At 38.3% G+C, this 21,939-nt stretch overlaps 1 protein-coding gene across 4 annotated transcripts in view; it reads right to left on the bottom strand.

Annotated features, from left to right (window-relative positions):
• Nucleotides 1-2,006: 2,006 nt before the first annotated feature.
• kifap3a (kinesin-associated protein 3a) overlaps nucleotides 2,007-21,939 on the bottom strand; it is a 47,109-nt gene continuing 27,176 nt past the window's right edge. Inside the window, exons 12-21 of one of the 4 annotated variants that reach the window (XM_061883243.1) lie at nucleotides 19,770-19,878; nucleotides 19,581-19,693; nucleotides 19,270-19,435; nucleotides 15,211-15,276; nucleotides 13,340-13,465; nucleotides 10,974-11,072; nucleotides 9,420-9,505; nucleotides 4,623-4,812; nucleotides 4,413-4,500; nucleotides 2,007-2,654 (exon numbers count right to left, since the gene is read on the bottom strand). In XM_061883243.1, coding sequence (XP_061739227.1) covers nucleotides 2,498-2,654; nucleotides 4,413-4,500; nucleotides 4,623-4,812; nucleotides 9,420-9,505; nucleotides 10,974-11,072; nucleotides 13,340-13,465; nucleotides 15,211-15,276; nucleotides 19,270-19,435; nucleotides 19,581-19,693; nucleotides 19,770-19,878 — 1,200 coding nt within the window. In that variant the 3' untranslated portion in view covers nucleotides 2,007-2,497. Of the gene's footprint in view, nucleotides 2,655-4,412; nucleotides 4,501-4,622; nucleotides 4,813-9,419; nucleotides 9,506-10,973; nucleotides 11,073-13,339; nucleotides 13,490-15,210; nucleotides 15,277-19,269; nucleotides 19,436-19,580; nucleotides 19,694-19,769; nucleotides 19,879-21,939 lie in introns of all 4 variants that reach the window. The other 3 variants (XM_061883242.1, XM_061883244.1, XM_061883245.1) reach the window with 3 other exon arrangements.

A 21,939-nucleotide genomic window follows, 5' to 3' on the forward strand; every position in this document is an offset into this window, starting at 1 on the left:
ACGGTATATATATAGATATATATATATATATATATAAATATACACACACATAACACTCATCTACTCATTGTTGAATTGTCCATCCTTGTTCTATTCTCTGTCACTATTTTTCTAACCATGCTGGGTCTCTGATGATGCATTGCTGTGTGGCACGCACACAAGTGCTTTCATCAGATGCACTAGAATCTGGAATCTTCCATCTCTCCCTAGCATGGCCCAAAACGTACTGTAGATGGCAGTATCGTCCTGTTTAAGAGTGTTACAACATTGCTGTTTACGGCTGATGAACTGCTTTACAGTAGACGAAAACGTGACTGCTGTTGTTGTGTGTTGTAACCGCGCTGGGAGGACGTTAATGTGACTGCCTAACTATAAACCCACATAAGAAACCAAGAACTCGCCCTCGATCATTCTACAGTTATAACGCCGTTGGGCAGGCACTCTGTTTATATTGTGGGAAAGCGGACGTGAAAACAGGCTGTCGACACATCACTCGGGTCCGCATGGAGCTGGAGGGGGCGTGGCCTCCAGCTCCGCCTGAATTCCGGGAGATTTTCGGGAGAAAATTTGCCCCAGGAGGTTTTCGGGAGAGGTGCTGAATTTCGTGAGTCTCCCGGAAAATCCGGGAGGGTTGGCAAGTATTTGTGAAGGGGTTTTGATTTGTATTTGCGGGTTGTATGGACGGGAGGGGGGAGGTGGTTGTTATGCGGGATTAATTTGTGATTTATTAAATAAAAGCCGTGTGAATTTGTGGCTAATAGTATATATATGTCTTGTGTTTATTTACCATTTTACATATTCCCAGCTGAATATCAGGTCCCACCCGTGACTCCTTAAAATAGCGTAGGGCAGGGGTGTCCAAAGTGTGGCCCGGGGCCCATTTGCGGCCCACAGGTCATTTTTAAACGGCCCCACGGCACATTTAGAAAATACTATGGAAAAAAATAAAAAGTGGTATAAAAGAGCAAACAGGTGAAATGTAACAAGGACATGTTGCAATGTTTACTCTAATAACACAAAGCTGCCATGCAGGATGTTTCTTAAAAAAAAAAAAAAAAAAATAGCGAATCAAAATCAATTATGAATTATTGACCAATTCAAGGCTTGAATTACGTCACATTAAATATTCCACTTTGAGATATTTTTTGGGACAAATGATGGATATTTTGTGTTTGTCGTATAAAAAACTGAGCTGTTTTTTTTTTTAAAGAAGGGCCTAAAACGAACAAACAAAAAAACTTATAATTGACGGATGGATCTGAAATAGATCTCGAGACCATTGTGTTAAAAGTAAACAGTAAAAAGAAAAAGAAAAATCATAATTAATTTTTTAACACTTTAATAGGACCCTTTTGGATCGGTGTCATTGCACAAAAAAATAATAGTGAATTAAAATCAATGGTGTTATGAGTTGTTGACTTTTTTTTTTGCTCCAATTATTATATAATCTCAAATATTCTACTTTAAATATTTTATTGGGTGAAAATATTGGATATTTTGTGTTTTTTTTCCATTAAAAAAAGTGGTTTTCTTTGACAAAAAGAGCATACAACTTAAATCTTTTAAAAACGTCATATTGACAGACTTAATGTTGATATAGAGATTTAAAACTTGAGTAATAATAATGAATAATGACACCTTTTTAACATTTTATTTTTACCAAAACCTTTTGGGGTCCCCGGGATCAAGCCTTAGTGGAGGCCTAAATGTATATTTTTGTATTCATATATTGTTTTTTAAAATAAATGGCCCCCGCTTGCTTTGATTTTTCAGTGTGCGGCCCTCAGTGGAAAAAGTTTGGACACCCCTGGCGTAGTGGCAGCGACACAAATGCTTGTACAAATGTTGTCTATCTGTGTTGGCCCTGTGATGAGGTGGCGACTTGTCCAGGGTGTACAACAACCTTCCATCCGAATGCAGCTGAGATAGGCTCCAGCGACCCTGAAAGGGACAAGCGGTAGAAAATGGATAGATCAACAGTATGTGTCTTCTCAAAACCATGCATGTTAGTTTAATTGCAGTGTTTTTATTGTTTGTGTTTATGCGTCCTGTGAAGACAAAATCTACATCTGCATGCAAATTTTGGAGTGACATGGACTAAAGTTACAGCATTCAATAAATGTATAGTCAAACACGTAAGGTTATGTCACATACTGCCAGTGCTCTAAACTATATTCACATAGACATCATAATTCCACTACATTGCCATTCTACACTTGTCACAGTGTCTTAACAAACTTCGACCTCATCACAAATACAACAAGCTTATCTGTGCTTTGCCACATTAAAGCGGAATAAATACAATTACTAATTGTCTAATTGAAATAAATGCGATCATATTCTATTGTGCCCTAAGTGAAGGTGGGAACACCAGAAAATAAATGAGCAAGATGCTTCTCGTGTGTCTGCAGATTCAAACATCACCTAGAGTGGACATGTTATGAAAAAAGAGCTGAAGGTTCAGAGGGGTCACTTTCTCCAAATTTCTTCTGGACAGTCAGCCTAAGCCCGAGTCGTTGTTGGTGTGGACCAGGTTCCACGTCAGCTGGGAGGAGGTGGTGTAGTTGAACAGCTGCTCGTCCGGTCGGAAGCCGTAAGCGCTGACGGGGCGATCTGCTGGATCGTGAGCTGACCCGACAAACTCATCTGACACGCTGCAAACAAATAACGTCAACGAATGTTATTTATGTAAAACACGAAGAGTTAGGAACGGGTACCGAATTGTGTATTTTTACAGCTACCGACCAAATTCTGTTGGTAGTAACAGGTAACAATTCACCTAAAACCAAACACTACCAAATTGATACTTTGGTTACACATGACGTCGCATCCGAAAAAAAAAAAAAACACTCAAAAGGAAGGCGCCTGTCAGAACAATTGTATCTAAGTTATCACAAAACTGTTAGAATAATTGTTTCTAAATTATCACAAAAAACTTTGTATTACATAGGGGTGTAACGGTACACCAAAATTTCGGTTCGGTACGTACCTCGGTTTAGAGGTCACGGTTCGGTTCATTTTCGGTACAGTAAGAAAACAACAAAATATACATTTTTTTGTTATTTATTTACCAAATTTGTAAACAATGGCTTGATCCTTTTAACATTGGGAACACTATAATAATTCTGCCCACGTTAATCCACATTAAACTGCCTCAAATTGTTGCTTTGATTAAATAAAATGACAACTTTTCTTCTACATATAAAAAATGCAACATTAAACAGTTTCAAGTCAACTCATCATGCTTAATTTATTACAGCATTTGGGAAGCCTGTAGTTTACTTTTATTATGTAAATGTTATATTTTTATCAACATGTGTTAGCAGGGACCCTGCCATTCAAAACTAGGCTGCTACATTACTAATGATTAACGTAACTATAGCTGAAAAAAATAGCACAATAGCAATAGGAGAGACTATTCATCCCTGAACACCATGGAGTTCATGTAGGCTTTATGATACACTGACATTATTATATACACTATCACAGACAGAAACTCTTCATTAAATATAATGTCCTTTTTTGCTGCTTCAACACACCTCAATCAACACTGTCCGTGACACACACACACACACACGCCGCAAAATGAGCTAACGTTACGCTAAAAGCTAACTAGCCTTCACCTAAAGTCAGAACTGCGAGCGAGCTGAGTTGCAGTTTGTTTCTAGAAGGTCAACGGGCTCATAGTGATGTATACATTAATTTCAGTTTGCCAAAGATTCGTTACTGTAGTCCGGAAGTACACTGAATGTACTAGTCTGGCCTTTTATTGAGTACTACAAAGTATTTACGTAGCTATTGTACTTGTTACACACCAGCTGGTGGATTGTAACGTACATCTTAGTTGTAGTTTTCATTACGAAATTTGGAGGCGTTGAAATTGCCATGTAAAACTGCTAATGCTAATTGGTAGCATGTATATACCATATCCAGTTAACATCGTGCTAGCACATTTTGAAAAGTGGAGCCTTACTTTTGAGCATTTTCTATCAGGCATGTTTTCTTTTTAGGCGTGGAAAATTGCAACATTAGTCTTTAGAAGAATAGAAGAGAATAGAATAGAATGGACTTTGTCATTATATTTGCATATAACGAGATTAAGGACTCCAACTTAAGGTGCGGTAGTGGGAACAAATATGGGCACAAGAGGTAATAAAGGGAAAACTAACAATTGAAATCAACAGACTAATATTCTTGTTTGGTGAATCTGACGCCAAATGTAACAAAGGTTTTGAAATATGGCACCCTTTGATTTGACATGAATCAATATCTGATAGTTCCAATGGGATTTGGTTGGTATCTATAAGAGTACATCATTCAGTACCAATACCTAGATGTAACAGTTTTTCAAAACGATTCATAAATTCAACCGGACGTGTCGTAATTGCAAGCATGTATTTATGGATCAGTACCTTCCCATGTAGGTTTGTCCCAGCTCGTCATTCTGGAAGTTGCTAAAGAAGTCTGGACTGATGGCTCCATCAGCTGACATGATTCCATCTGGAAGACAAAAGTATAATTAGTACAAGGAGAACAAACCCAATGAATTCAGCATTAATACAATTTGTTATAAATATGATGTGTTCTATTTAAGAGAGCATAGATCAAAAGAGAGTGACTACCTGCACTGTAGAGGAGATCAGGTCTCTCCAAGATGTCTCTGTTCTCACTGAAAGATTCCCCATCCTCCCCAAACAGTAAAGGTTCTCCTGTTTCATCCATCTGCCGGTTCTCTACCATCTCCAGCCACTGACAATTGTACCAGCGGAACTTTTCATTCTGGATCCTCTTCCCCCACTCTTCGTCGTACTCCTGGACAAGCATAGGCATGCAAGGAAAAGGTTCACAATATTATTTGGTACATTAAAATACGTCAGAAATGAGAAAGTAAAAGTCTATGTGGTAAACGCTAACTCAACCCATACTTGCCAACCCTCCCGATTTTCCCGGGAGACTCACGAATTTCAGTGCCCCTACCGAAAATCTCCCGGGGCAACCATTCTCCCGAATTTCACCCAGACAACAATATTGGGGACGTGCCTTAAAGGCACTGCCTTTAGCGTCCTCTCTCACCTGAAAAGGAGACTATTACATATGTCTCCGTTATCCGTAGGTGTATCTATAACCCATAAAGTAGGCAGGCACGGAGCTATTTCTCAGCATGTGTTCATTCCACTGACAAACAACATCCGGATTCGCATCATGCATTGCTTCAAAACTACGGCAAGTAGTAATGTCCAAAAACATAACAGAGATGAAGTAGAAGTACGAAGAAGAAACATGGCGACGACGAGTAAGAAGAAGAAGTATGCTTGCAAGTTCCAAAATGATTGGAAAAAAATAATTTCAGTTCATCCAGGACAGCTTGAAGGGGAATGGGTATGCTGCCTGCAAATTTTGTAGATCAGACTTGTCCATTGAACACGGTGGCCGAATAGATACACTCATTCATGAACGGATTATATATATATGAGAAATACTTGAAAATATGTACCCACCACCACCACCACCACCTCCTGAATTCGGAGGTCTCAAGGTTGGCAAGTGTGACTAAAACTAGCAATTGCAATTTTTTTAAGGAATTTTGGGAAAGGGAAAAACATGTTTTGCGTTTGATGTATTGGAAGTGTGAATGTTGTCTGTCTATCTGTGTTGGCCCTGCGATGAGGTGGCGACTTGTCCAGGGTGTACCCCGCCTTCCGCCCGATTGTAGCTGAGATAGGCGCCAGCACCCCCCGTGACCCCAAAAAAGGGAATAAGCGGTAGAAAATGGATGGATGGATGGATGGATATCGGAAGAGTAGTGTGGGTGGATGGTTAAAAGGTTGGAATTGGGTTTAAAAATAGCGCAACATGTCTATCTGTGTTTGCCCTGGTGGTGACTTGTCCAGGGTGAACCCCGCCTTCCACCAAAATGTAACTGAAATAGGCTCCAGAAAACCCTGCGACCTCAAAAGGGACAAGCGGTAGAAAATGGATGGATTTTGAGAATTTAGGGCTTTGGAGAACTATGCAACCATTCATTTCATTGACAAATTCCCGGAAAATTGGGGATTTCAGGAAAAAACTGAAATCTTTGAAAATTCTGATATACTAGCACAATTGTCCGAGATATCAATGGGTTGGTGTTAGAATTTTTGGAGTCAGTTGAATAATGCTGACATAGTAACAACTTGAATTGAGAAAGGTTATTTCGAAATTCCTAGATTTTCGTGAAAACCGGGAATTTTGTAAAAAAAAAAAAAAAAAAAAAGTAGCATTTGTTGTCACAGCTAAGAGGAATGTTTTGAAGGTGGAATGGTCAAAAATGGTTGAAAAATGTGGACTGTGAAAATTTTCCAGGTAGGGGAAAAAATAGGGCTTTCGAAAAACAGGAATTCCTGGAAATCTTTTTAACTTAAAATGGTAGTTTGATTGTCCAAGGTGAGTGGAGGTGTGTGACTAGAAGAACGGTTTGAATCAGATGAGAAATGTGGGAGGAGTTGTGCATGTTTCAAAATTGGCCCATTCATTTTCAATGGGCAAAATTTCCCGAAAAAAAAAAGGAATTCTGGATATTTTTTAAACATTTTTCAGGAAACTTACACTTTCCGGTTGAGTGGAACGTTTTGATACCCAAACAGTACACTATGTACCAGTGTTTAACTATAGAGGGCCGCCAAAAATATCTGTTTCCCAGCTGTGGTCCATATGGGCCGCAGCGGTTACTCTGCTGTAGTACACTTTTCCACCACTTGTGGCAGTAATGACAATATCAAACAAAGATAAGTCTGGAGCTTAATGGCCTAGTGATTACAGTGGGGGTCGGCAACCCGCGGCTCTGGAGCCGCATGTGGCTCTTTAGCGCCGCCCCAGTGGCTCTCTGGAGCTTTTTCAAAAATGTATGAAAAATGGAAAAAGATGAGGGGAAAAATATTTTTTGTTTTAATATGGTTTCTGTAGGAGGACAAACATGACACAAACCTCCCTAATTGTTATAAAGCACACTGTTTATATTAAACATGCTTCACTGATTCTAGTATTTGGCAAGCAGTTTTGTCCTACTAATTTTGGCGGTCCTTGAACTCACCGTAGTTTGTTTACATGTACAACTTTCTCTGACTTTCTAAGACGTGTTTTATGCCACTTCTTTTTCTGTCTCATTTTGTCCACTAAACTTTTAACGTTGTGCAAGAATGCACAAAGGTGAGTTTTGTTGATGTTATTGACTTGTGTGGAGTGCTAATCAGACATATTTGATCACTGTATGACTGCAAGCTAATCAATGCTAACATGCTATCTACGCTAGCTGTAGTACATATTACATCATTATGCCTCATTTGTTGGTATATTTGAGCTCATTTAGTTTCATTTTAAGTCCTCTTAATTCAATTGATATCTCATGAAACACTATCTGTATGTAATATGGCTTTTAATTTTTTGCGGCTCCAGACGGATTTGTTTTTGTATTTTTGGTCCAATATGGCTCTTTCAACATTTTGGGTTCCCGACCCCTGGGTTAGAGTGTCCGCACCGAGATGGGTATGTTTTGAGTTCAAACCCCCGACCGAGTCATACCAAAGACTATAAAAAAAAATGGGACCTGTTACCTCCCTGCTTGGGACTCAGCATCAAGGGTTGGAATCGGGTGTTAAATCACCATAAATGATTCCCAGGCGCGGCACCACTGTTGCCCACTGCTCCCCTCACCTCCCAGGGGGTGATCAAGGGTGATGGGTCAAATGCAGACGACAAATATCGCCACACCTAGTGTGTGTGTGACAATCATTGGTACTTTAACTTAACTTAAGACATAAGTTTCTGAAGTGCAAAAATTATGACTAAAGTGCTGAAGTTGTGTTTTCGTTTGCACTTTAATTTTAGTGACAGTTTATTTAAGAAACATCCATCCATCCACTCATTTTGTACCGCTTGCACCAACATATTTATTATTTCAGTTAGAAAAAATTTATTTTAGCACTGAGTAACTACCGTATTTTTCGGACTATTACTCACAGTTTTTTTCATAGTTTGGCCGGGGGTGCGACTTATGTGTGAAATTATTAACACATCATCATAAAATATCAAATAATATTATTTAGCTCATTCACGTAAGAGACTAGACGTATAAGATTTCATGGGATTTAGCGATTAGGAGCGACAGATTGTTTGTTTGGTAAACGTATAGCATGTTCTATATGTTATAGTTATTTGAATGACTCTTACCATAATATGTTACGTTAACATACCAGGCACCTTCTCAGTTGGTTATTTATGCGTCATATGACGTACACTTATTCAGCCTGTTGTTCACTATTCTTTATTTATATTAAATTGCCTTTCAAATGTCTATTCTTGGGCTTCACGGTGGCAGAGGGGTTAGTGCGTCTGCCTCACAATACGAAGGTCCTGCAGTCCTGGGTTCAAATCCAGGCTCAGGATCTTTCTGTGTGGAGTTTGCATGTTCTCCCCGTGAATGCGTGGGTTCCCTCCGGGTACTCCGGCTTCCTCCCACCTCCAAAGACATGCACCTGGGGATAGGTTGATTGGCAACACTAAATTGGCCCTAGTGTGTGAATGTGAGTGTGAATGTTGTCTGTCTATCTGTGTTGGCCCTGCGATGAGGTGGCGACTTGTCCAGGGTGTACCCCGCCTTCTGCCCGATTGTAGCTGAGATAGGCGCCAGCGCCCCCCGCGACCCCGAAAGGGAATAAGCGCTAGAAAATGGATGGATGGATGTCTATTCTTGGTGTTGGGTTTTATCAAATACATTTCCCCAAAAATGCGACTTATACTCCAGTGCGACTTATATATGTTTTTTTTTTTTTTTTTTCCTTCTTTATTATGCATTTTCGGCAGGTGCGACTTATACTCCGAAAAGTACGCTATGTAAAAAAAAAAATAATAATGATAATTTTTGAGTCCCTTCTTTTGAAGTATATTTTTGAGTAGTATTTATTTTGTGATCAGCCTGACCAAAGTCTTGATAACAATCTTTGTAATTAACAAATGCTTTCATATCATCTGAGAAAGTGCTAAACAGTAAATGTAGATAAGATATAATTATGGCCTGCTGCAATGCAAGCACATGCTGCTAAACAGCAGTGAATGGGCCCATTTTATTCATACTTCACAGTTTATTATTATTTTCATAACAACTATTCTTTGGTGTACTACAGTTTGAGAATCCCTGGCCTAAAGTATGTGACTGAACAACTGTAAAGAAATACTGTATGTTAGCTAAATAACAAAACACATATGTGACAAAATTCCAAGAAAAGCTCAGTAGATGACAATGTCGAACTAAATCTCAGCAACTTTTTTTCCCTTCCTGAAATATTGCTTGGTAGAGTATTGGGATTGTGTTTACAGTAATAACGTCGAAGTTGATCTGCAGCAACAAAAGAAAGACATGTAGAACTCTTCAAAGAAATACTCACAGCGATGATATCGAGTGTGTTGTCACAAACTTTACGGATCTCAGCGTTGCTGTCGTGCATCAGATCAATGAGGTAGGTTGGGGCCTCTGACGGTCGAAATCAAGGAAAATACCAGCAAAGTGGAACAAACTTTTGTCATTATTATTATTATTATTATGAAGAGGAGCGGTACAAAGAAAATAATGCACCTGGTTGGAGAAAAAATACTACAGATTGGATTTATGGATCTTTGAAGGAGGCCGGATCTTGAGAAGCCGTTCAAAAGACTGGCTCATTATTATAGTTTTATTTTTTTAATCAAGTAATATGCACATCAGAATAATGTAATTTACACAAATATTACTCTATTGGTGGAAATTATTCTGAAATTGTATTTTTTGTTCTGTTTTTATTGGAAACATTCCATGAGGCGGTGCCATATTTCCATGCTTTGGCATAAAAAGTATGAATACAACTACAATAAAACCATACTTGGTGTATGTACACTTGAACAAAACACCCTTTAGAATAAAGAACCCAAAAAGTGAACCTAAATAAAAATAAATGAATAAAGAAAAATACAATTCTATATTGTATGTATGTGTGGACATATATATATATATATATATATATACATATACATATATATATATATATATACATATATATATATATACATACATACATATGTATGTATGTATGTATATATATATATATACATAATATATATATATTTGTATATATAATATATGAAATATGTATGTGTATATATATGTATGTATGTATATGTGTGTGTGTGTGTATATATATATATATATATATGTGTATATATATACATGTTTGTTTTTCACATGTGAATATTTTTAGTGAATTATGTATATATACACAAACATGTGTGTGTGTGTGTGTATATATATATATATATATATATATATATATATATATATATATATATATATATATATATATATATACACACACACATGTATACACATGTATATATGTATGCACATATACATACACACACAAATATACTGTATATATATATTATTTTTATTAAAAAAAAAAAAAAAAAGTTTTCTTTAACACTGACTCATTTTCTAGTCCAGTTGCCAGAGTGAGAATTGCCGACGCTAAATTTGCATGTGCATAAAAAAAGGCTCCACACTGGAAATCGGATGTCCTCGTTCACTTAAAAGAGCCGTTCAAAAGACTTAATTCGTTCCCAAACGTACCATCTCTAATCAGTGCTTTAAAAAAAGAGTTATTAGAAGAGAAATTGCTTGAAGGGATGAACTGTCCTAAAAAAGTGTAATTACGATAAAAGTGTGGATTTGGGGAATGTGTGAAATAGGTGAACTGAATGTGTCGACTGCTCGTAAGAAAAGTGATTTATTTTCAATGAGAATGTTGGTGTGGGAATGTGCTAAATTTTTTTTGCACTGAGCCAACAAACAGCCCTTTAGCCCCGCCACGTTTGAAGGTGTTGAGAAATGTCAAAGTAGTCGGAGCCAAAAAGGAATAGACAGAGAAATTTTGGTGCAGAGTCAAAAAGGTGATCATTAAGAAGGATACGCGTGTCCTTGATGATGACATCTCTGGTAGCTTTGTGGAAGACCATTTGGTAGAAGACGTAGACAATCTGGCAGACAAATTCATCATCCTCCTGCTGGGCTAAAAATCACAAACAGCAATGCATCCATTTTGCACCTCTTCAATAAGTACTCATCCGTCAACACAGCAGAGGCTATAAAGAGTACAATAGACCCAAGAGCTTTATCTAATTTAAGGTGTGAAGGTGCCTTGTTGGGTGGTACATACAGTAAACAATATTCAGTAGGAGAGAAAGTTGTTGAGCAAGGTGCCACACATCTTAGAAGGGATTTTTTTCCACTCTTTTTTACAGATAGTCTTCAAATCTTGAAGGTTCAGAGGCTGTCAATTACTATATATTTTTGAAAAATAAATATTTCTCCAACTATATGTATACCGAAAAAGATAGCTAAACCCATATATATTTTTTTCTATTAAACATTCCATTGATTTATTTTGATCACTGCATGAATTAAAGGAAGTAGATTTTTTTAAATGTGTTGTGGTGTTGACAATAAAGGGACGGCGTGGCGCAGTGGGAGAGTGGCCGTGCGCAACCCGAGGGTCACTGGTTCAAATCCCACCTAGAACCAATCTCGTCACGTCCGTTGTGTCCTGAGCAAGACACTTCACCCTTGCTCCTGATGGGTGCTGGTTGGCGCCTTGCATGGCAGCTCCCTCCATCAGTGTGTGAATGTGTGTGTGAATGGGTAAATGTGGAAGTAGTGTCAAAGCGCTTTGAGTACCTTGAAGGTAGAAAAGCGCTATACAAGTACAACCCATTTATTTATTTATTACCATGAAAATCATAATAATATGCACAAGTTATGATTCATTTCCTTGCGCATGCTTTGACTGACCAAGATTCCGGTTTCCAGTCATTCTTGCAGAAGCTAGTCCTGCTGTATATAGTTTTGTTTAAGGACATATTTATTAGGGCTGGGATTCCTATAACCACTTACGATTCGATCCCCATTCTTGAGGTGACGATTTGACTCGATTAACCAAGATTTTTCATTTAAACCGATGCATGCAACATATCGTTTGGTATAAAAATTATAAAAAAATTTTAAAGCAGATTACATGATACCAAAGCTCTTCTTGGCTGCTGATATATGACATACAGTATACGTGCAGCATTTAACCAAGGAGAGGACCTAACTTTTTAAGACAACCTTTTTAAAAACTGATTCTGAAAATAAATAAGATTAAACTGAAAAAAAAAAAAATATATATATATATATATATATACATATATATACATACATACATACATACATGTCTATACATACACACAAACACAATCATATATAAATATACATACATACATGTCTATATACAGTGTATATATATATATATATATATATATATATATATATATATATATATATATATATATATATATATATACACACACAACTATACACATGGTTTTATTTTTAAATACATTTTGTAATACTATGATCGATATAAAATCGAAATAAATGAGAGAAGTTGTTTCTTAAGTTTTGCATGCATGGAGGAATCACTACCTAATTGGGGTCTTATGGCCGCTTATGTGGACACTTATACTGCCATCTGGTGGTGTCGGAAGAGTTCAACATACAATGGAATGTGGGGAAAAAAGTGTCAAAATAAGAATTAGCATGTCACTACCACATGAAGTAAACGTTTGTGTACTTATGGACTAAGTTCATCGTATAAAAAGATGATTCTTAGTTTTTATTCTAATTAGGGTCTAATAAGCCCAAATAGCAAAAATAAATTAATAAAAGCATGTAAACAAACAGCTTGGGCCTTAAGAGGTTAAGTCCATTTTGTTTAGGACTCCTACCGTTTGTTACTCTCCATTATTCTCCCCCCAGTATCACACTTGTTTAGTTGACCTTTTGTACTTCCTTCCCTGTTTTCATTTCACTTTTATATGGTTGATGTCATGATCCCAGCAGAAATCCCTCTTAAAGACATAGAGCAAATAGTGATGGAAAAGTGTCTTCCCTCCATTGTCACTTCTCAACTTTTGCTTTTTGCTGTGACAAAATTCAATGATTCCATTAATATTCCAAATATAATCTAAATGTAAGCAAGAATTCAGTACCTTCACTTGATTCTTCATCAAAAGAAAATTGACTGACACTGACGGACTGAACACACACGTTTTTTTCTAGTCATCAGACTAAAGCCTGAATCAAGTCCTAAATGATTCATGTTGCACGTTTTTGTGATATTGTCAAGTGGAGGACAAAAGTCATCAAAATTGTGAGTGGAGTCCACACCTCTGGCTAATAGACAAAGGAATGTTTGTGTGTATTTCTAGTCTCTAAGCTTGTGTCGAGTGGGATCCTCACCATTGAGCAGTTCGATGAGAGCGGGAATGATGCCAGACTTTGCCAACATGGCTGCACAAGAGTCATCCATGGACACGGTGCCGATCAAGATGACCACTTCCAGGATTAAATCATCCTCAGCAGCACCTGATGTGAAGTCAAAAACAGAAGCTAAAAGCCACACGGACAATATTAATGTCCTGAATGGGTTTTACTTTACAGCACAGTCTGATGGGTTAGTTTTTGCCTCATTCCTGTGAGAATCCTGCATGGGACTGAAGCAATAAGTAGTGGGAAGATGCAGGACTAACTGCAGCGTGCTCAAACAACCACCGGGTAGTATCTGTGAGCAGATAATACTGTATCTAGTGGTGCATTCTTCACTCACGCTTTAAGTGAGGGATGAGGCAAAAACGTATCCATACTTACGGTATATTGCAGTCATATCAAAACCCAGGGCTAGCATTTCCATAGTACTGCTTATACCAAACATTACAGTACGACTCTGTTTGCTACCTGCTTTCAGAGACACATTACAGGGCGCATGCGCAGCTGGTGAGTGTTGGCGGACAACGTTCGGTGTAATTAAGGGGTTAGGGGCACGTGCAACAGGATCCGTTAAAACCTCCAAACAACAATTCCCTCCTAGCCCTCCCGTATCCACACTTTGTAGTCTACAAGTCCTCAATGAAGGTAAAAAAGATGCCAAATATATATATTTTTTCCTTTTCACTAGCCAATTTTTTGTTATTTTCGTGTTGTTTTTTCTGCATGTTAAATAGGAACTGCACTTTTTTAAGAATTGTTGCTTATATTTAACAATCTATATGTGAGACAAGAATACATAGGGTTTTCTGTTTTTATTGCATTCTAATTTGTAAAATACGACACTACTAGAAGGCGGCTAACAATTGGGTGTGTCCAAAAAAAAAAGATTTTCAAATGAATCACAATTCCTATTTTCTTGTGATTCTTAATCGATTAAAAACAATTAAATATCTATTATATATAAATAAATAAATATATATTATATATATATATATATTTTTAAATTTATTTTACAAACTCCCGTCCAGCCACTCAGGAAAATCCTATTATTGATGTAGATGATCATATCTGCTATACAGATTTACTTTAGAAAATATAAATGTTGGATACTTCTTTTGTTGCCTTATTTGTAATTGACTTTACTAAATATTTGGGAAGAATTTTATTAAACAAAAGCAGTTTTCTTTTAAGTGATATAGAAATTTATCACAGCTGTTGATCTATTTTATGTAGGAATCATAGAACTGGCACACAATGTTAATAAAAAGTATTGATTTTGAATCAAGAATCATTTTAAATTGAGAACCGATTCTGAATCAAATAGTGTGGTGCCCAAAGATTCACAGCCCGACTAACAATGTAGCAAATAGGAGTCATCTATTCCGCCTATAAAGCCCTCTAAAAAAACATCCAATAATACATGAAACCCCTTTACATGCATTGTTAGCCACCTATTGCTAGTGTTTATTTACAATTTAGAATGCATGAAAATAAGAGACAAATGTGTGCTTGTCTCACGTAGGGATTGTGAATGATGTGCACATTTTTAAAAAGTGCAGTTTTCCTTAAAGCTGTAACTAAATATGTATACAAAAAGTGTTTTGTGCTATCATGTTTGGGTGTAAAACAGATCATTTAGATTTACATTGCTCTCGGAAAGATAACTAGCTTTGGTTAACGGATGTTTTGCATGATGTTCGCAATTCCAGAGCAGATTATCTACGTTAACCGAAGTACCACTACACGTATGCTGGCAGGTGATCACCTCTATCAAATAATAATGTTATTAAAAAAGAATCAGTCGGTGTCAAGTGGCTGTTGCTACACTTCCATCTTAGACCAACCTGTCACCTTCCCCTGTCTGTCCTGATTCTTTCTCTCTCTTCTCGTCTCTGACTCCATCCTCACACCTGAACGACATGGACTTTGTGTTAAAGAGGTTCCAGAAATACAGCAGTCAACCCACATATAAAAAAATAACATTTTAGTTTTGAATCATATCCTCATTGGGTACCCAACATACAGATGGGTAGACAGTGTGAAGACAACAGTTACCGGCCGTTTTACTGGTAGTAGCTTTAGCCGATGGGACATTTACAAGCGTCCTTTTGATGCACGAACATACCAACTGTCTCTTTTAAAACAACTTTCAAAACCCTTTTTTTAATCCATGCAAATGTTTTTCTCCTGCTGCCTCATCTGCTTTGTGCCCCAAAGGACTTTCTTCTCTGTCTCTCCATGTCTGCCGCATGTGACAGAGTGGACGTGCGCACTGGAGCGCAAAGCAGGGAAGGTGAATGAGCCACGGATTAATCAGTAAAGTGTGTTTGTTATTGTTTTATCCTGTTCGTTGTTAAATAGAGAAAATGCATTCTGGAAATAATGTTCCTACCATCGCTTTGACGCCCCGCCCTGTCAGTGCTGTACGGTGCGACAAATTTAATCGCAAATGCGCCTAAAAATGTGACTTAAAAAAACAACAACAAAAAATGTTATACATTTTCCTCCTAAAAGAAATCCATCCAAATGTGATAAAAGTACAGTAAAACCTCACCCATCCGTATAGCATGTTCGAAATACATTTAAACCATAACCATTGGAAAAAATTGGACTGCAATTGACGTGGAAGAGACATGTTATAAGCCTTGTTCACACTGCAGGTCAATTCCGATTTGTTTTTTTCCATGTCTGTCTGAACAGTACAATTTAGAATTTTCATTATCCGACCCAAGCCTTTATTATATGTGGATACAAATCGGGTATGTATGGAATGTGACTAAAGTCTGAGCGCTTCGGTCGAGTTCATCAGACCAATACACCATCAAATGAGGATGAGTGTCATAATTCTGCCCCGAAATAGACAGTGGCAAAAATAAATACCATAAATTCCAGATTGTAAGCCGCATCATTTTTCTACGCTTTGAACCCTGCGGCTAATTTATGGATTTTTCTTCGCTAACGTCCATAATGTTTTATGTTCAAACTCAAGCAGGGACACTAAAAAGGTGTGTCATTGTTTGATCTAAGGCGCCATCTTTTGGACGAATTTGCTCACTGCAGGTGAGATGAGATGAGAAAGATGAGAACGTCCTTACTCTTTTAATGCATTAACTGCATTGATCAATCCAAGCAACGTCTGCAAGTTTTACAATATAACTAAAACAATTCATACTTACTAATTTGTATGAGTTGTGATGTCTGTAGGAATGTTTTCATGCATATTTGTACATAAGTATGTAAGTCATTTCTTATTATAAAGCACTTTTCACAGATAAAATCATAAAGCGCTGTACAAAACAAAGGTGAAGTAAAACAACAATTCAATTAAAACAACAGGGGCAACATCATAAAAATGATACAAAGTGTTAAAAAAGTTAAAAGGTGCATTAACTACAAGCTTTACTAAAAAGAGAAGTTTTCAAATATTTCTTAAAAGTGTCAAAACAGTCAAGATCACGGAGGGCCTAGTGCAAGTTGTTCCCGAGTCTGGGAGCTATAATCTGGAATGCCAGGTCTCTACGGGTTTTAAAATGAGTTTTTGGGATCTTTTGAAGACCGGAGGCTACGCCCTGAAGAGTAGGGGCTTAACAAGTCAGTGATGTACTGAGGGGCCCCACCATGCAACGCACGGAAAGTCAGGACCAAAATGTAAAACTCATATGGAATTTGACTGGAAGCGAATGAAGACTGGATAAAATGGGGGTATTATGGGCTGTTCTGGGTGCACTGGTCAAAAGTTTGGCAGCTGCATCTGGTACAGTCTGAAGTCTCTTTAGCTTTGACTTGTTGAAAAGAGAATTGCTATGGTCAATAGCAGACGAAATGAACGCGTGAATTATCATTTCCAGATCCAAATTTGACAGCAAATTTCTCACTCTGGAAATATATCTGAGGTGATAAAAACAGTTTTTGGTCAGTTGACGACAGTGCTATCGTAATGTAATAAAGCTAGCGTTGTTAGCATTAGCTAATACGCTAACACGTTGACGAGTGTCTATGTTAGTATTATTAACTTACAATGGCATTGTTTTAGGTTTTTTTTTACAAATTCCTCAGTAAACTTAGTAAAACATCACCGTGGAGTTTTTGAGTCTATTTAGCCAGTGGGTCCACGATGATGTTTTGTTTTGTTTGATCCGCCGTTTTACTGCCATGTTACAGACACCGTTTGGAAACAGTTAAGACAGGGATGTCAAACTCAAATACAGAGTGGACCAAAATTTAAAACTGAACAAAGCCGCGGGCCAAAGTTGAACAAATTAACCTTTTAATAGGGACCCAAACAAGTTTTGCATTGAATATTGAACAAGCATGGCTTATATGACTTTATAGTGACATGCAAAATCGAGCTTGAAATAATAATAATTCAACACATCAATGGCATGTCAAATGAAATTTAAATAAAAATGGAATGCCTCTTTTCTATTTGCAGCCTTCTGAGGTAAATATCAAAATAAACTTTTTCCACAGGCTAATAATACATTTGAAAATAAAATAACAATAATAAATGAATCAAACATTCAAGCCTTGACGTAGCAAGAGAAAGTGCATGAATAAAACGTTAATTATTGCTCAGTTTGCTACACTGATTTGATTTACACTGAATATGGAACAAGCAACGCATATATAACTTAACAGTGCAAAATCAACTTTCCAAAAACAAACGGAAAAAAAATCAACAGTATATTAAATAAATGATAAATGGGTTGTACTTGTATAGCGCTTTTCTACCTTCAAGGTACTCAAAGCGCTTTGACACTACTTCCACATTTACCCATTCACACACTGAAGGAGGGAGCTGCCATGCAAGGCGCCAACCAGCACCCATCAGGAGCAAGGGTGAAGTGTCTTGCTCAGGACACAACGGACGTGACGAGGTTGGTACTAGGTGGGATTTGAACCAGGGACCCTCGGGTTACGCACGGCCAATCATACATTTAATGCCTCTTTTCTATTTGCAGCCTTATGACTTAAATATCAACATTAACTTTTTCCACAGGCTAATAAATTAAACAATGAGGTGGGTGGGGTTGTGGGGGGGTGTATATTGTAGCGTCCCGGAAGAGTTAGTGCTGCAAGGGGTTCTGGGTATTTGTTCTGTTGTGTTTATGTTGTGTTATTGTGCGGTTGTTCTCCCGAAATGTGTTTGTTGTTCTTGTTTGGTGTGGGTTGACAGTGTGGCGCACATTTGTAACAATGATAAAGTTGTTCATACGGCCACCCTCAGTGTGACCTGTATGGCTGTTGACCAAGTATGCGTTGCATTTACTTATGTGTGTGCACAACCCGTGTATATCATGTGGCCTGGCTGGCACGCTGTTTGTATGGAGGAAAAGCGGACGTGACGACAGGTTGTAGAGGACGCTAAAGACAGTGCCTTTGACGCTCGCCCCCAATATTGTTGGAAATCAGGAGAATGGTTGCCCCGGGAGATTTTTGGGAGGGGCACTGAACTTCGGTAGTCTCCCGGGAAAATAGGGAGGGTTGGCAAGTATGAGTGAATGCGGTGTTACAGCGTCACCGCCACCCTATAATACCGGCGGGCCATCTCTAATGTTAATTTGTTATTGCTTCAAGGGCCAAATGGGGTCGGAGTTTGACACCCATGAGTTAAGGTATGTAAATAAACATTTACAGAATATTTCTGTGTAAATAATTAATTTCACTATGTATATATCTGCGGCTTATAGTCCGGTGCGGCAATGATATGGAAAAATACTATTTCTTGTCATATTTAATTGGTGCGCTTATATACCCATGCGCCCTATCGTCCAGAAAATACAGTGATGGGATTTGACAAAACAATCCAAACTGGACATCCAACCCTGCAGTGTGAACGGAGCCACAGTTGCAACGACATGATTAAGAGATACTACGCGGTCACAACGAAATCGGTGTCCTACCTGGTTTAAGTTTGTCTTTCAAGTAAGGCACCAAGTTGTACTCTTTAAGAACCAGGGCCCAGTCTAGGTCAGGAATGGTAAGATTTGCCAGAGTTCCCAAGCACTCGATCACATACTCTTCAGCTTTTTCCTGACTGATCTGGGCAGCCAAGTCTCCAACATGGTCCTGTCAGCAGGCACAAGAGGGACATGGATCAATAGCACAAATAAAAAAGCTAAATGTTTTTTTTTTAACATTAAACATGTGTGCCAGCTAATTTACTAAAAACATTTGATAAGAGACACATTGTGTCCTGAGTTTAAATACTGACCAAGAATAAGCTTTTAGTAGGGCCATGATGCTGGGAAATATTCCTGATCATCTTCATCACCAGAACGTCCTTCAGTTTCGCGGACCGTTTCATGAGCATCTTCAAGCCATTCCCTAAGCAAGAAGACAAGAAAAAAAGAAGCGTGAGAGAAGGTGGCGTATAAAGTCAGACATAAATGTAACCTCATACCTTCACACATGACTTGGGCATTGTTTTTATTGGCAGCTAAGTTGATGCACAACGAGATGAGCTCAAAATCCATCTTGTGTTCGCCAAACTCATAAATCATCTTCATCAGCTGTTGGGAACAGGTTGAAAGAGACCAATTTAGATTTTTCATCTAGTACATGTGTTGTATCAAGTGCAGATGATTGAGTAATATGATGTAACAAGGTGATACAGTATATATATATATATTTTTTTTTTCTTCTGATTTTTGTGTTTTGGCGTTGGAGTAGTAAACACAAGCACTGAAACGATGAGTAATGGCGATTGTGGAGAGGCGGAGCTGACAGTCCGACAGAGAGGCAGGGCACGCTGGAGCCCGGCCCAAGATGGAGGCGGGGATGGCGAGCGAGCGGCGAGGCGAGGCGTGCCGGGAACAACGCCACAATCGAGATCAGGTGCGTGGATCGGGCACCTGGATACGATTAATGAATCCTCTCGCACTGTTTAAAAGTGGGGCAGCCGTGAACGTCGGGAAGAGAGGTGGAGAAACAACGACGGAACTAGATGCATGCAACCCGGAAGAGAGCGAGAGGCAGACGACGCGGGTGACTGAAAAGAAACGCGAAAAAGAGTTTTCTTATTAGAAAATAAAGAAAGTCAACACTGCTCAATTTGGCGCCAGGTTGGGCGCCAAATTGTGGACGACTCTCACCGTCATGCAGGTTCCAGGGACCACAAAGGAAGGACATGACTGAGCAGTATTGACGTTCTTTTATTTGTAATAAGAAAAGTCTTTGTCGGGTTTCTTTTCAGTCGCCTGCGTCGTCTGCCTCTTGCTCTTGCTCTCGCTCTCTTCCGTGTTGCATACGCTTCCTCTTGTTCTGTCGTTGTTTCTCAACCTCTCTTTCCGACGTTCACGGCTGCCGCCCTTTTAAACAGTGAGTATAAGTCGCATTTTTGGGGGAAATTTATTCGATAAAACCCAACACCAAGAATAGACATTTGAAAGGCAATTTAAAATAAATAAAGAATAGTGAACAACAGGCTGAATTAGTGTACGTTATATGACGCATAAATAACCAACTGAGAAGGTGCCTGGTATGTTAAGGTAACATATTATGGTAAGAGTCATTCAAATGACTATAAATATAGAACATGCTATACCTTTACCAAACAATCTGTCACTCCTAATCACTAAATCCCATGAAGTCTTATACGTCTAGTCTCTTACGTGAATGAGCTAAATAATATTATTTGATATATTACGGTAATATGTTAATAATTTCACACATAACTCGCTCCTGAGTATAAGTCGCACCCAACTATGAAAAAAACTGCGACTTATAGTCTGAAAAATACGGTATATTTTTTTTGTCTATATGTCCATACATATCTGTCGTGTTATTTGATTGAATCAAATATTAAACTCGCGCCGCTCCTTTAACGAGTTCACCGTGTAAGTATTGGGGGCGGAGGCTTGTCGAGCAGACACTATCGCTGCAGTTGCAAAGATAAACAAAACAGGGCCAGTAAGACGCCAGGAAAGGACAAAAACTGCCAGCAAGAAAACAGCTTCAATCTAAATATGCTGGAATTAGCACAAAAGCTAAATTGCATCCATTGTCCTAAGGCAGGCAGAAAAACACAGACACCATGGAACCAACAGACAAACAATAACAACACAGGTACAAATAACCCGAGTTGTAAAATAGAGTTTCCAAGGAGAGGTTCCTCTATGGCAGTGGTCGGCAACCTTTACCTCTCAAAGAGCCATTTTGACCCGTTTCCCAAAATAAAGAAAACAATGGGAGCCACAAAACTCTTTTGACATTTATATTGAAATAACACTGCATACAGATTTTTTTTTCTTCTTTGCACCTTTTATATGAAATTTAATGTTAGTGCTACCCGCGGGTTTTATATGAATGCTTCTTGGCAACATCACACTTGCCAACCCTCCCAAATTTTCCGGGAGACTCCCGAATCTCAAAGCAACTATTCTATCGAACGCCTGCTGATTTTTACCCACACAGCAATAATAAGGGCGTGCCATGATGGCACTACCTTAAGCGACCTCGGCAACATGTACAAACAGCTTACCAGCCCGGTCACATGGTTTATGTGGCTTCTGCAGACATATGTAAGTGACTGTAAGGCAAAGTTGTTCAACAGCCATACAGGTTACACTGAG

Source organism: Nerophis ophidion, linkage group LG22 (assembly GCF_033978795.1).
Source record: "Nerophis ophidion isolate RoL-2023_Sa linkage group LG22, RoL_Noph_v1.0, whole genome shotgun sequence".
In the NCBI taxonomy this organism is placed as follows: Eukaryota; Metazoa; Chordata; class Actinopteri; order Syngnathiformes; family Syngnathidae; genus Nerophis; species Nerophis ophidion.